The sequence below is a fragment of the Talpa europaea genome, assembly GCF_964194135.1.
Source record: "Talpa europaea genome assembly, chromosome: 4".
Lineage (NCBI taxonomy): Eukaryota > Metazoa > Chordata > Mammalia > Eulipotyphla > Talpidae > Talpa > Talpa europaea.
In genome coordinates, this window is record NC_140070.1 from 52,385,033 (window position 1) to 52,401,942 (window position 16,910).

Sequence of the window (16,910 nt, forward strand, 5' to 3'; positions counted from 1 at the left end):
GGGGCCCGGGCCGGGCTCGGGGGCGGGAGGGCGGCGCCCGCGGGGCCCCGGGTGGGGCGAGGGCGGGGCCGCGGCGGGGCGGGGCGGGGCGGGGCGAGCCGGCGGGGCTGGGGGCGGGGCCAGGCGCGCGGCTCGCCCTCGCCCAGGCCGCAGCCGGGCTCCGCCTCGCCGGGCTACGCAGGCGGCGGGGCTGCGGCACGGGCCGGGCAGCACCATGGCGGCGGCGGCGCCTGCTGCGGCGGCGGCTTCTCCCGAGGCGCCGGCGACGACTGCGACGGCAGAGCCCGGGGCTGGGTGCGAGGGCAGTTGCGAGGTCCGAGTGCTGCAGAGCCTGCGGGGCAAGATCTGTAAGCTGGGGCCGGGCTGAGGGGACAACCCCGTTGGCGGCGGCGGCGGCGCGGGGCTGAGGGGGCGGCGGGCGCGCGGGGGTGGCGGCGCCGCGCCGGGCCGGGACCGCGGGACGCTGAGGGGCCCAGAGCGGGGCCTGGGCCGGGCCGGGCGCCCGCGGAGGGACCGCGCGGAGGGGGCGGGAGGGGGGTGTGTGAGGGGAGGCGGCGCCCGGACGGGGCGGCGTGGGCTGGGGCTGCCGGCGCCGGCGGGGAGTGGACGGCGGGGCGTTTGCCTGCGCGAGGGGCCGGAGGGCAGCGCCGCCGCGAGGGCCGGGCTGTGGGGCGCGGCCTGGACGCCGGGGCGCCGGGGCGCGGGCGGGGGGCGTGGGCCCGAGGCGTGAGGAGTTTCCGGCCGCCCGCGGACCAGGCCTCCGGGCGGCTGCGGACGCCGGGGAGCCTCCCCGCGGCGGGAGCCGGGCGGTAATTACGGGGAGGCGCGGCCGCGGCGGGGGGGTGGCGGCGGGCGGGGAAGTGGGATGGCGCGGACGGAGGGGGCTGCCCGTTTCCTGGGCTCACGCGCCCTGGAGAGGTTGAAAAAGGCGCCCTGAGCGGCAGGAAGCAGGCCCCGCGGGCTCGAGCGGGGCCGCGCGCGGTGTTTTCGAGCGGGCGCGCCGGGAGGGGCCGGCGCCGGACACCTGTGCTCGCCCCACCTCGCTGCGGCGGGACCTGAACTGAGAGACAGGCTGACTGCCCGGGACCCGGCAGGATGTAGTGGCTTCCTGTGAGCAGGTCTCAAAACAGTCATCTAGCCCGCACTCTAACCCACTTAATTCCTCTCCTTCTCTTGCATTTATTTAATTGTTACTTTTGTGGGCGAAGGGTGGTAGTTGACTTAATACAAATTTTTTTTTGGGGGGGGGGCTCGGAGCTCTGAGCATTACTATGGATTGACCATTTGCGCTGTCATTTCGACATCTATTTTTTAAATGATCCTTTGGTATCAGATCGCTAATTTTTCCCCCCACAATAGTTTAATCAGAGAAGAGCCTTCCTCCTCCCCCCATCCCCACTGTTTGTTAAGATAAGCAGTAAAACTAATTTTTGGTTTTGTCAAAAAATAACCTCATAATCTTTATTCAGTATCCTCAGATTGGAAGCATGCTGCATGTTTCTTGTAAATAACAGTTATGAGGAATACTTTTTACTTCGTATAAAGGAAACCATGTTGCAGTAAAATGGCTTTTCTACACAGGATGTAAACTTGTCCTTTCCCTGAATAGAAATGTTAATTGAGCTTCGATTTCTTCCACTTCGCTGTTTTCAAGTTGCCCTCCACCCCCTTTCAAGTGTTTAGGATTTTATTAAACTTCAGAAGCAAACATCTTCAATTTTCTTACCTTTTTATTCCCAGAAGTTGTCCTGTGCCCTTAAGAAAGAATAGTTTTTAAAACCTGGAAAATAACACCAGAGAAGTAGATCTTGTCTAAGTTCCCAACATTGACGTTACCTGCTAGGTAGAAAATCTTCTCAGAAATCAGATTAAGTCATACACTTAATATGCATATAATTAATTTTTGGGAACACTATAAATGAGTCAGAGTTCCTGCTTTGATCCAGTTTTCCAAAATTTTACCACTTTTTATTTTAGTGTCACTTGATACTAGGTACTGATTTACATAGCTGCAGGTTATACCGTGGGACTATGTATGCATAACTTGGAATGGAGAGTTAGGGTTGGGCTGTTTCCAGTAGGACTTAGTTGCCCTGCACTTTCACCTGCTTCTTGGCAAAGATATCATAGTAGAGATATCACTGTGAGTGAAACTTGAGCCTACAAATAAAACAAAAACTTTGTTTCTATGGCTTAGAGCAACCCCACTATCCAAGCTTGGAGATTGATCATCCAGTTGCTGGAAATGTTATTGTTTTAGCTATAGTTGAAATATTGCAGTTGTTATCTCCGTTTCTTGCTTTTTGAGTTGCTCAACTGATAGATCAGGTTGTGGAGTGTCTGCTTCATAACAAAATATGAGTTATATATGAAACTCCCTCTCCTGCCTTCCTCTCCACTTTGCCCTCCTTTTGGCTGGTGTAATCCAGAGCTACTTGACCTTCAAAACTGTGAAGAGATGTTGTTTTCTGTTTCTCTGAAACCAACTTGTGGATTTTGCAGGGTGGGGGGAAGTTTAGAAGAATCATTAGCTGGTCCCAGAAATGGGAAGATAGTGGTTCTGACAATGAAGATATTAAGCAGCTTGGGGGTGGGGAAGGGGTAACCATGTCAGCTTCACTTTCCTAGTACTGGGAGATCTGGGAGGAAAGCCTGGTAGTGCCCACTAGCCTGGAGATGAGCAGGCAGATTCCAAGCTGCTGATTCTAAGAGGCTCTGATCTGGAGAATTAGAGATCCATAAGGCTGAAAGTGAACCTGAAAGGAAACATCTTTTTTCCTGGACTTAGGAAGTACTTTCAACTCCAAATCATCTCTAGGAAAAAAAAAAAAAGAGAGAGAGAGAGAAAGAATGGATTGTTTTAAGTACCCTTTAAAGTTTCAGAGATAATGCTCCACAAATCCCTTCTTTAGGGGTTTCATCTCAGTATTTACTAATTTTCCCATATACTTCACAAGGTGAATTATTCGTTTGAAAAACTATTTTGTGGTCAGTTTAAAATAACTGATATTAACAAATCCAGTGGGTTTGGTTGTTTTTTTTTTTTTTAAGATTTATTTATTTAGCATGGAAGAACTGGGGTATAGTCCATAGTGGTGATAGCACTAAGACTTAACCCCTAGGCCACCAGGGAGGCTGCAACAAATCCAGTGTTATCGACAATATTTTGTCTTACATACTGATCCCCAACCTTGAGGTCATTTTAGTGTGCCAGTAAACCATGACAGTTAATGGTCTTCCTTAATTATATTCAAGAGGCATGTTTGATTGTTGGACATACTGGAATTGTCTTGTGAACTCTTGATAAGGGAAAATAAGGATGTAGTTCAGATGCCATCCTTTGGTGTGAACTCCTGTGCACTGAATAGCAGGTATGCTAGTATACCTGAAGCACTTTTGCATGGCCCTCAACCCCCAAAATACCATCCCTACACACATAAGCAAATGCAGGGAGTTGGGCTTTCTCCTTTATACCTTAGGCTTCATATTGTTATTTTGTAATGACTTCCCTTGTGGTTACTTCTAGTGAAGTTTACTCTCATCCAGTTAAATTAAGTCGTAAAAATGTTGCTGAAAGAGCTCATGCCAGGGTTTACTTGCTCCAGGGAGATCAGATTGATAAGAGAACCAAATCTGAAGATTTGTGTGAATATTGAGATATTGGTAGTTTGAGATCTGTTGAAACCGTGATGTGTTCCAGAACTCACCTGGTTTCTCTGATGTCTTCAGACAAGGAATAACCTAGTGCTAGTGGCATAGTATTATCTGTGGGATGTATGGTTAAGTGCTTGAGTTTATAGAGTCTTTGCCAGGTTAGTAATCCAGACTTGAGTCTTTTTTTTTTTTTTAAAGAGGCACGTATTTTATTTATTTATTTGTTTGTTTGTTTATACATGCACTGGGTACAGTCAGAAATGCGGGAGGGTGAGAGAATTCACCAGAGCCAGAGCAGGGAGCAGAGCAGGCAGAAGGACCGAAGTACACTGCTGAGGGGAGCAGCGGGCGGCAGGAGAGGTCTGCGCGCCACATGGGACCCTCCTCCGGTGGCCGGGGAGCAGCCGGGGATCGAACCTGCGCCGCAGAGGCTGCGGGCAGCTTCGCAACCCAGCGCTCAACCGCTGCGCCACCGGGGAGGCCCAGACTTGAGTCTTAATTTAATCTCTAGCTTTTGTGAACCTGTGTGTGCCTTTGTAGTCCCCTGTGTAAAATGGGAATAGTAAAAACACCTTTCTCACAAAATCATATTAGGATTAAATAAATCTGGGCCTCCCCGGTGGCGCAGCAGTTGAGCGCTGGGTTGCAAGGCTGCCCGCAGCCTCTACAGCGCCGGTTGGATCCCCGGCCACCGGGCGAGGGTCCCACGTGGCACGCAGACCTCTCCTGCCGCCCGCTGCTCCCTTCAGCAGTGTACTTCGTCACTCTGCCTGTTCTGCTCCCCGCTCTGGCTCTGGTGAATTTTCTCACCCTCCTGTGCCTCTGACTGTTCCCAGTGCTTGTATAAATAAATAAATCTTTAAAAAAAAAGATTAAATAAATCCTCTTCTCCAATCATTTCTCTAATACCCCTAGGAGCTGGATCAGACATGGACCATCTCAAAGGAGGAATGGAGTAGGATATAAAAACTAATCTTTGTCTGATGTTGTCCAACATGTACTGGCATTTCCTGGTATACAAAGCTGATTAAAATCAAAAGACCTGTAGTCTTAGTTTCGTACATTGTTAATTATTATTCATGTAACTTAAAGTAGTTCACTTAGCTTTGAGGTTATCTTCCTCATCTTTAAAATGGGAATAATGCTTCATCACTAGCCATTTTGTGCATATTGTTCCCTTTGCTTAGGTGTGTCTTTTTTCTTTCTTCCACCCCATATTTATGTCAGGGAACTCCTACTCATCTTTCAAAAGCCCACTCCAAATGATCTCCAGACCAGACCCGCCTTTGGGGTACCACCATCCACACTGCCAGGGAAAAGGTATTAGGCTTTCCTATTGCTGAGGAATCAGAATTATATGTCTATTTCCTTATTAGAGCATATTTCATAAACATATTTTACCTATTTCCACCATTAGATGGTGAGATCTTCCAAGGTAGTGTTCATTCTTTTCTTTTTTTTTTTTAAACTATCCCAGTGTCTTCTCTATGCCTAGATCTGAATAGGCCTGTAGAAAATGCCCTGCCTCATTGTTATCCTGAGGATCTGAGATACTTGATACGAAAATGCTTTTTAATTTTACGGCTAAACAAACAAGAAGATGATAGTATTATTAAGAAAAAACTACGTGGGCATGTGGCAGGGTGTTCATCTTTTTTCAAAATCATAGTGCTAACTGAGCTTAGGTTTGAACTAATGCCGAAGTTGCCTCGTTAGGAAAAGGATTACATTTTTCTAAATGCTCTGATTGGTTATTATTAGGGGATTTTAATAATGATACCTGACCATATTCCATAAATATTGTTACTAATTGGTTCTGAGCCCAGAAAAGAAAAACTTCATAATTAAATGTACACATTAAATGTTTTTGTCATTTGTCATGGCAAGTTTGAATTTTTTGTAATAAAATATGTATCAAAGCATTTTATTGATGATGCAGCATGTGGAGGGAGATTAAAGTTCATTCATGCCAAGAATTCATTCTTACCAGATACTTGAAATGAGATAAGTTATTAAATAGAATAATAGAAAAAGAAGGATTTAGAAAGGGTTTGTTCATGCTAAGAATTCGTTATTGTGAAAATGTGAAATGAGATGATGAGTGATTTAGCATGGAGAAAGAATCCATCTTTCAGATGGATAGAAATTAGAGAAAAGGGTTCTTTGTGAAAGTTCACAGAGCAGTCTGCTAATCATTTGCTCTGAGGAAGACAGGAGGTAAACCTCAATGAGTTCATAGAGCTGTTTTTTTTTTTTTTTTTTTTAACTTAGAACTCTGAATAGTCCTCTTAAGAGAGTGTAGAACTAATGTAGCTGGAATAAAACTATGGTTTTATCCTTTAATCATAGATGTTAATCCTATTTCCTTGTTAATATGCTTTATACTGTTGTTTGATAATAATACCAGATTATATGTTTTATCTACTAATGAATTTCTGTGCTCTTTTTAGAGCTGCCAACAAAGTTTTGCAGGGTAGACATAATGTAAATTAAATTAAGAAACAATTTATCTTAAGAAATTACTTTGATATGTATATAGTTTTGTATGTCATTTTAATCATCAAAAATCCCTAGCTAGGTTAAAATACCTTAATGCCAAAGCAAATGCAAACATCCGTGAACTATAATTCACAAATTTATCACTGTGAACTTGGTTCTAAGAATCTCATTAGTGACAGGATGACTTTTGGGCAGATTCTTTAACTTTGCTGAGTTTCTTATTTTCTTACTTGTAAAAGGAGAGGTTTGGATGTTGTTTTCAATATCCCTTCTTTGATTATTGCTTTCTAACTTGCACCATTTTCCTTAAGGCAGTACATCAGATGCTTTTATTTTAATGCATAAATATATTTTCAAATACATACCTACTTTGTCCATTTGCTTGAAAATATTTATCTAAGATTGAATTCTAATTTTTTTTTCCCTGTGACCTTTAATTTATTCAACGGTACATGATAGGTAATAGTGTTTGTTAGGGCACTCACCCACTGGGCTGTAAATTGAGCCTATCCTGTGAATGATATCAAAAAGATCCTTACTAGTTTATCCTAAAATTTCTAGTAGGCAGTAGTTGTTTTAAGACACCTGTATTCTTAGAGAATTATAGAAGTTTATTGCTGGAAGGTGGAGAACATGTCTTGTTCTGGATCTTCGCTTTATAAATGAAGTTGATGCTCATTGAAAACTATCTATTACGCAGTTGTTGGAACAGTTCGATCGGTGTTGTGCGCTGGGCCATTACTATCAAAAATCTTTCAAAAATGCTCTGCAGGGTGAATTCATTCTGATGAATGTTGCAGTTGTATTGCCTTCATTATATACAGATTATACTCCCTATCTGGTGATAGAACCAGAAGTATTCATAGATTTTCGGTGTGCCATCTTAGACACTCTCCTCTGTACCTTCCTTCTTAGGAACTTTGTGGAGTTGTTAGGATTAGTGATGAGACTGTGGTTGTGACTTAGGTGGAGATTGAGCCTAGATGTTTACCTACTTACAGCGTGCATTAATTTAGCTGTTTTCAGTCTTGGCTGCCCATCAGTGTTATCTTAAAAAATTCTGATGCACAGGCTCTACTGCAGAACTACTAAATCAGAATGTCTGGTGATGTACTGAGACATCTGTAGGTTTAAAAGTTCACAGGGGCAGCTATAGTAGTAAACATCTGTGTTTGCCAGTTGAACAGAATATTCACAAACAACCTGAAAGTTGTTATCCTGCTATGCATGACTATTTAAAAGATACCAGTAGAAAGTTTGGTATGATCATAGTGAAGTTTACATTTGTTTGCTTAATTTTCAAAAGCTTTATTTTATTCATTTGAATAGGTTATTCTAATACCTGGTATAAAATTTAAAAGGTAGACATTGAAAAGTAAGTTTACTTGGGCCTCCCCGGTGGCGCAGCGGTTGAGCACTGGGTTGTGAAGCTGCCCGCAGCCTCTGCTGCACCGGTTCTATCCCCGGCTGCTCCCCTGCCACCGGAGGAGGGTCCCACATGGCGCGCAGACCTCTCCTGCCGCCCGCTGCTCCCCTCAGCAGTGTACTTCGGTCCTTCTGCCTGCTCTGCTCCCTGCTCTGGCTCTGGTGAATTCTCTCACCCTCCCGCGCTTCTGACTGTACCCAGTGCTTGTATAAATAAATAAATAAATAAATAAATCTTAAAAAAAAAATTCAGAAAATCTTAAAAAAAAAAAGAAAAAAAAAAGAAAAAAAAAAAGAAAAGTAAGTTTACTTCTCTTGTTCCCTAGCCATTCCCTCTACAGAAACAAACATTACAAGTTTCTTGTGTTTCCTTACAGATTATTTAAGCATTTACAGACATAAATGTGTAAATACTAATCTCTCTCAGCAACATGTAAATTGTCCACTTTATTTTATTTGCATCTGCTTTTTAAAGCTTAGCAATAGTAGGTTGAAGATCTTTATCCACATGTATAGGAAGCTGCCTCATTTTTTTTATAGCTACATAATACTGCATCACCTATGTATACCAGAATTTATTTAACCAGTTCTTGCTGATGGTCAGTTTGGTTGTTTCCAATCTTTGCTACTACAAACATTACTGCAATAAATGACCTTTTATGTTTATCATTTTTAATAGGAGTACATGTGTCCATGTGTAGGATAAATTCTTAGATGTTAAAAGTTGATGAATTGAATATGTGCATTTTTATTTTGGAAAGACAATACCAAATTGCTTTTTTTTTTTTTTTAAAGATTTATTTTTATTTATTTATAAAAGCACTGGGTACAGTCAGAAGCGCAGGAGGGTGAGAGAATTCACCAGAGCCAGAGTGGGGAGCAGAGCAGGCAGACTGACGGAAGTACACTGCTGAGGGGAGCAGTGGGTGGCAGGAGAGGTCTGCTTGCCATGTGGGACCCTCCTCTGGTGGTGGCCAGGATCCAACCAGCACTGCAGAGGCTGCGGGCAGCTTCACAACCCAGCGTTCAACCGCTGCGCCAACGGGGAGGCCCCCCAAATTGCTTTTTATGGAGACTATAGCAGTTTGTGCTCCCACCAGCAATGAATGGATGCCTATTTCTTCACACCTATGGAGTGTGTATTTTAGAACTTCTTGATCTTTGCTGGTCTGTGAGATGAAAAGGAACATCTAATTTGTAGTTTTAATTTGCACTTCTTCTAAATGAACTTGAAAACCTCTGCATATTTTTTTTTTTTGGGGGGGTGAACTTCCCTGTTTTTTTTCCTTCATTCTTTTTATTCTACTGGATTATCAGTCTTCTTGCTGGTTTGTGGGAATGTTTTGTGCAGTGCAGAAGGTAGCTTATTTTTAGTGCAAAGACTTAAAAGTTTATATGCTTAGGTTGATAAGTTGATTGTGAGAGTCAATGAAGGCAGATTGTTGTTGGTTTCATCTGCTTATATAATGTCTGATTTTAAAAGAGATGGAAAAAGAACTATACAAGGAAAAGTGAAGACTTATAAGCAGGAGTTAAAAAATGAAAGACTGAACCTATTTGCAGCATATCCTACCCCCCCCCTCAAAAAAAAAAAGAGAGAGAAGCACTTATTCTGTGCCAGGCACATTAAAGCACTTTATATGAATTTAGTACTTTAATACTAACAGTAACTCACGTAAGTACAGTTATTATCCACCCTTTAAGATGAGGACACTGAGGCATAATAACCAAGTAACTTGACCAATTAGATAACTAGTGAGTGGGAGAGCTGTCATTTAAACTGGGCAGACTAGCTCGACTCCATCCTGTTTTTCTCAACCTACTATGTTATACTACCTATTTGTTGGTGTCCAATATATAAAAAATTAAAACAAATTGTCATGAGAGGAACCAATGTAATATTACTAGGTAAACTTTGCACTTAACCCCAAAATATCAGCTCAACTCTTCATATTTGTTTATGTTGATATGAAGCTATATGACATAATAATTTCACTAATAAATACAGATGCCTACCTAAAAATATTCTTTTTTATAAATTAAAAAAAAGGAAAAGGCCATTAGAAAAAAATAGAATATGAGTAGAGGTACAGTACACATAAGAACATATACCAGTATGGTTGACTCAAAATCAGTCGAGGAAATACACATTTTAAAAATATCACTAGTATGTGGGGGGAAAAAAGAAAAATTTGTTAATTTCAGTATTTGGTGAGGGTGTAGGGACCAGAGACTTTCCTCAATATTGCTGTGAATTCAAATTGATATAGCATTGCTAGAGAGCATTTGGCAATATCTGTAAGAAATTTAAGCGTACTTTATGCATTTCTGCTTCTACATACCTCCCCTACAGAGTCACTTGTACACTTGCAGAAGAGGATGTACAAAGATGTTTACTATTGTAAACATTTTTGTTAAAACAAAAGGACAAAGTGATTTAAGTGTTCATCTGTAGAAAATGGTTAAACAATAAAAGCTTCATATATCAATACATACTCTATACCAGCTAAAAAGAATGAAGTACTTCTATGATACGAAAGACTTTCAAGACATTGTTGAGTAAAAAAGGCAAATTATTAAGTGAAGTATGTGTTGTATGTTTTCTATGTATTTTTTGTTTTCTACACATGTATGGGGAAATGCATAGGAAGTGGTTTGAAAAGACGTACATTGTTTACCTCAAGGTGGACAAAGCGAATTAGCTTTATTTATAGTGGTTTATTTTCCTACAGATTATATTTATGTATTATCCATGTTATCAAAAATACTATTTGTATACCTGAAATTGATACAATATTAGTCTTCGACTGAGCCTCTGTCTTGCTCTTAACTTTTCCTTACTATCCTACAAAAAATCAGTGCAACTAAATGTTAAAAGTTTGGTGATAATTTGAGTGCATATAGAAATAAAGTCAATTTTTCTGTCAGGTTTTTTTGGTAACTTTTGATAATAATTTCAAACAAAATTTGTGAGAATGATACAGCGAGTTCCCATATGCCTTGCCTATTTTAACCAATTGCTTATTTTCAAAACTGACTTTAAAAATGCAATGTTTTGTTTCAGGGGAATGTGGTAAAAAGATGTAGAATAATTTTGATCCTTTAAAAAACAGCAGTTGTGGGGCCTCCCTGGTAGCGCAAGGGGTTAAGCACTGCACTATGAAGCATTCCACAGCCTCTGCAGCACAAGTTCAATCCCCAGCCAGCCAGGGAGCAACCCACATGGTGCGGCAGACCTCTCCTGTTTCGCCCGCTGCTCCCCTCAGCAGTGTATTTCAGTCAGTCTGCCTGTTCTGTTCCCTGCTCTGTCTCTAGTGAATCCTCTCACCCACCTCCCCACCGCATCTCTGGCCTGTACCCCAGCTCTTGTATGCATAAATAAATAAATCTTTAAAAAGAATACAGCAGTTATGAATAGTGCAGAACCTTTAGTTTTGAATTTCTATTTTATATAAATTTCCTTGGTGGGGAAGTATTGAGTATTTGTCCTTTACCAGGTACTATGCTAATACTTTGCAAATTATTTAATTCAATTCAGTGTAATGAAGAAAGTTGTTATTATTTCTGGTATAGCAAAAGAAAAGTTGGCAGGTTATTTGTTCAGGATTTTAAGGGTGAGTGCTGATTTTCAGATTTTTTTAACTACCAAGCCGCCTCTCAGATAATATTGGAAGGGACAGTGACCACATTTCTTTATTCAAAAGGTGATAATTATCCTTAAATTGGTTACAGGCTAATGTCTATTCAGTAAAATTGAAAGTTCTAATTCTGTAAAAATTTATCTCTAGTATCGTTTTGAGGAATTAACAAAAATGTTACTTTTTCTGCCTGCCTGCACTCTGCTCACCTGGGTTTATCTGTACTTGTGAATGTACTTGTGAATCATTCTAAAAAACACACACACACGCACGTGCAGGCGGGCAGATGCATACATCTGTGCACACATGTGTGGGTGCTACGTCTTTATATCTAGGTGCCACTTTTATTTTTTCTTTAAACACCTGCTCCTAATGAGTTCCATTTTGTCTCCCTGGATGCCATTACCAGAAAATTGTAGCCATAGCCTGTGTGTTCTGGTCATGTTGTCCCTAGTTCAGCTACCTTTTATTTGGGAGTTTCATTTGCTTGCCATACTGACTCTCTTGGTTATCTAAGCTTCATGTGGCCAGAGGACCCACAGGTCTGTCCTGGAAGAAATTCCTACCAGAGTTTGGTTTGCTACTTGAGAAGGGGTCAGGAAGCTTAGGGACCAGCACATGTTCAAAACTGAAACCGGAAGTGGGCAAGGCAAACCACAGGAAGATCTTGTTGGTGACGTATGTATAAAACCCATGGACGCTTCCTGGCAATACCTTGCGAAACTTGCCTTTTCATGTACAGTAGTTTCCTAACTTCTTGTTCTAGACTAAGCTTCAGTCAGAGGTGATTAATATGATAGCAGTATAGATAACTGTGTAATAGTTATTATGCATGTGACTTGCGTGAAACACCTGACCCCAAATTACGTTCTGCAGACGTTCCTGCTAAGGAGTCGCATCTTAAAATAGTAGGACATTTTTTGGAGATTTCCCATGGAGTTATGCTTTAACTTTGACTTTATGCCTTGTCAAGAATTGTATGTCTAGACAAAATAGTCACTTATGTACCACAGCAAGGCTAACCACGGAAAAACTATGCTGGACTCCTGGAGTCCTTTGTCTACTCAAGTGCTTGCTCATTGATATTATCTTGTTACCTTGTTTTTAGGTACCTTGATGATCTGTGGAGCACTTTTTCACATAGTAGAGTAGGAATGCAATGCAGTGCAACTTAATTATTCTGTACTTGTTTAACCTCCATGTCCCAGGTTAATATCTAGTTCATTGTTCTTAGACCAGATTTCTAATAGGAATTATTTACTATGTTGATTTTTCAACATTACCAGTTGAGTGGGATTTTAGAATCTTCAATTATATATTATTAAAGGTAACTTTTTAACCATTTACTGGGAGTAAGAAAAATTGACAGTCTAGATACCTGATCATGTTAGATTATACGTTGTAAATTCCTACTTTAAGTGAATATTCCAGCAATAATCTATGCCTACTGGTGCCATTTCTCACTCTCTCACTAAATAACAACAAAGACATAACTTTCCAGTGATGCTTTCAAGGTGGCAACTAAAGAGATAAATAACAGTTGCATAACTTTTTTTTCTTCAGAAGTTCTTAGGTACCTCCTCCCTTCTTGTAATTGTACTCATGGTACAATTTTTTTAATCTTATTTATACTTTTTTATTTTCTTTTATATATTTTTACATCATTTTTCATTTTTGCACAATGTATACATTTTCATCTTGGTTATATTCCCCATACAGTTCCCACCCCTCTTATTTTGACCTTAATCCCTTAATCCCTCCTTCCTCCCCCTCCTCCCGTTTTATAGTTGCTTGTTGATAATTAGTCTTTTTCCTATTTAGGTCCCTATTTAGGTTTTCTAGATTCCTGCTATGAGTGAGACCATCCTGTATTTTTCTTTTTCTTTTTGGCTTATTTCGCTGAGCATGATCCCTTCCAACTCCATCCATATTGCTGCAATTTGCATGAGTTTATCCTTTTTGATTGCTGGTTAATATTCCATGGTGTATATGTACCACATCTTCTTGATCCAGTCATCTATTTTTGGGCATTTGGGTTGTTTCCATAGCTTAGCTGTTGTAAATAGTGCTGCTATAAACATAGGGGTGCAGGTGCTCTTTGGAATTGATGTTTCTGTGTCCTCTGGGTAAATAAATAACACATGGTGCAATCTTAATGAGACTTTGGAAAGTTGTGTGATTATAGCAGCCCCCTTCCTTTTTCCACTGAGAAATAGAAAAATAAATGAACAAGAGAGAACTCTTGTGTAAGGAAGGTTTCTTTATCCTATACAAAGTGTGTTATGATAGGTATATAGAAAATCAAATAAATGATAATTGATAGTATAGTATGTTGAAAGCACAGTTTCTGCTACTTTTCTACTAATCACCTTACTTTCTGAGCCACAGCTTTCTCTTATATAAATTGTGAATAATAGCTTTTGTGTTCTTACAAAGATAGAGTGACTTGGTATACTGCTGTGTGTTTGCATAGGTGTGTTGGTGTGTCTTTGCACTCCTCCTTGCACTCAGTTAAGTGCAGGCTGTAACGTAATTAGTAGTGAAACTCAAGTGTATTTTCATAATTTCATTGATAGTTTAATAAAAATATATGTCCAGTTCTTATAGTATTTATCAGATTGAACTGGAAATAGATATAAATATCTAAAAACATTTGAAATAGTGTTACGATGTGCTTTTTAAATTTCAGGTTTTTTGTCTCTTGGAACTTTAGAGAATGGGAAACCTAGAAGATTAGCTAGTTAAAAAATTTGCTTACTCTAGTCTAAGAAGAGCAGGCATAATGAAGTAAAATCAGGTGGGTTTTGTAATTGTTGTAATTTAGTAAGGTTATGCCTCTGTAATTTCTACTCAGAACCATATTGCCATGTCTTTGATTATTAAACAAAAACTGGAAATATGGACCTTTTTTTTTATTACTAACTCCCCCAGTTCTTAGATGTTGGCCACATTTAGGAAAAAACACTATTTAAGCCAAAAAAATTAATTTCTGGCCAGCTTATGTGCAGACCTCCAATTTGTGTCCTCTAATGTAATTCAGAGCCCTCATTTTTACAGATATGGAACTTGATTTATACAGGGGCCATATAGTTCCTATATTAACTTCTATAACAAAAATTTCATTAAAAAATGAATTTCTGTGGTGTATCCAGTTGTTAAATTGCACACTGATTTTGATTAGAATCTAATGACTTTGGTGAAGGGAATTTTGTGTGCAGGTACCAATTTTTAGCAATCTCCAACCAAGGAAGGGTAGTAATATGTACTGTTTACTTTTTACTTTGTTTCCAGCATTGTGGCAAGTATTTTACCTTTCTTAATGCTCACAGTAATCCTGAAGCATTATATAGTAGTTACCTCTTTTTATATAGGAGGTTGAAACTAAAGACATAACAGGTGTTTAAGACAAAGGTTATGTTGAAATTCAGATCTCTGTCTTCAAAATGAATTTAAATAATGATACTGTACCATACTCATGTGTTTCAGAATTTTGTGTATCTTTCATTACAAAAATTGAAATTAAACTTTATAAGAAAATTTGAAAGGCCTGGGATATGTCAATAGTATATAGCCTTGTCATAGCAGCATTTTAATCTTTCTTTAAACTTGTCAACACCAAAAGTTATTATATTTTTGTATATACATTTGATTCATCCTTCACTTTTTTGCTGTGAATGCAAATTGTAAAGTGTGCATATTTTTATATTTCCTCCTGTAAAGTTCTAATCTGTTTGATATTCCTCTTATTAGAACATCATAATCTGATTTTATGAGCTCAAATTCTGTGAGGTCTATCTCTGTAGTATCTCTTCCTTTTTTTCTTTTCCTCCTCTTGCCCATTTCATAGGCTTTGAAACTGTCAGAATAATAAGCTGAGGCATAGTTCTAAAACTTTTAGTGACTCTTCTTGTCTACCCAATAAAGTTAAAACCCCTTGTCTGCTTGCACCCTTCTTTACAAAATCTTATCCGTTATTTCTTTTTAGTCTCTATATACTTTAGCTGTTTTGTATTTATTCACTGCTTCCTTGAAGGTGCTCCTTTTGTTCTACCTCCAGAATTTGTTTATGTTGTACCTTACTCCTGTAATGTTAGCCCTCACCAGCAATTTGGGGGGAAAAATTACTTGGAAGAGTTATTATGTGGATTAACTGAAATAATGTATATAAAGTCTGGTTAAAACATCTATGTGTATTGTATGTACTAATTTATTTCTTGACTGGTAGCTGTTATGATTTAGCTTTCCTCTGACCCAAATGATCTTTATCTTAGGATCGTCTTCTCAATGACCTTAGCCCTTAGTAGTTTCTCTTGGGGGTTAATCCCCCTGGAATCTTTGTTAGCTTTTATCTTGTACTTAAGGTATCCTTTGAAATAGACTTGGGCTAATATGATCGCTTAAGATATCCTAAACTTCAGAATTGAATGGCTGGTTTTTCGCTTAAGATATCCTAAACTTCAGAATTGAATGGCTGGTTTTTCCTTTCAACACTATTGTGTTCAGAATGGAAAGACATTAAGAATAAAATGGATAGACCATATAGCCTCTGGAGCTTGATTTCTGTCAAATCACCAAGCCAACTATGTAACTGAATTTTTGTTTTTAATTTATAAAAGGACACAGTAGTGCTTACCTCACAATGTTGTTATATATAGCAAATGAGATGTCTGAAAAAATAAGAATTTAATACTGTCATGGAGCATCGTACTACTTGAAAAATATTTATCTTTTCTTATCCCAGAAATGTCCTCCTTCAGGATACATAGAAACACACACACCCCACAGGTATAAATGCAGGCACACAACACCTCGTCCCCCAAAATGGACACATAAGTATACGTATGTGCATACTTACATATGTGCTCAAAAGCATTACACCAGAATCTCTTCCCAGTAACCTGATATTTGAAATTTTTGTTCTAGCTAAAATTTATATATGTTCTGTATTTACTATCTAGTGATCATTGCACTTGTACACAGAGCAGTTGACCTTGGTCATCTTTGCGTTTCTGTTAATTTAACTTAGCAGTTTTGATTCCCAATGGTGTTTATTTTCTGTTTTAAAAAACTTTACTTTTTCACAATGGCTAAAAGCTACTGTTTTCTATAAAATATTTACCTGTCTCTTCTCTTCCTTCAGGAGCCGTTACCCACTTCCTTCAGGAGTGGTGCCCATTCCTGTTTATCACTCACCACCATAACATGCTATATATTTTTACTCTTTTATGGTCAAAATGTCCATCTGTGTTTGCTCAATGAAAACACAAAGTTTTGTCTATTTTTCTTCCTATTTTATCCCTAACATATCAGTAGGCACTCAGTAAAAAATTTGAATTTAGGCATTGGCTCATTTATTTTCAGTATAATGTCAATGTGTCAACACCCTAAATATTCTTATATTTAGTGCTTTATGTAACTGTATACAGGAGCTTCTATTTTTTTTCCTGTTTTTTAAGCCCTTGGGGCAGTTTGCATACATGAACTTTGCATCAACTAGAAATAAGAAGTTTATATTACAGTTTTATCATTTATGATGTGACATTAGAACCTCTTTTTTGCCCATGCTGAAGTTGTAACCACATACTCATACTTATTTAGTAGATATTTCATTATCTACTATTAGCCAAGCATTGTGCTAAGATTTAGCCCATTCCCTTAAGAAGTTTATAGTTCAGTGAAGAGACAAAATAGCTG

General features: G+C 39.6%; 1 protein-coding gene across 3 annotated transcripts in view; it reads left to right on the plus strand.

Annotated features, from left to right (window-relative positions):
* Nucleotides 1-214: 214 nt before the first annotated feature.
* The window catches only part of RASA2 (RAS p21 protein activator 2), a gene marked incomplete at both ends in the record, with an annotated part of 114,107 nt that continues 97,411 nt past the window's right edge, over nt 215-16,910 (plus strand). For all 3 annotated transcript variants that reach the window (XM_084231170.1, XM_084231171.1, XM_084231172.1), the window contains one exon: nt 215-347. In XM_084231170.1, the coding sequence (XP_084087296.1) occupies nt 215-347 (133 nt within the window). The remainder of the gene's footprint in view (nt 348-16,910) is intronic.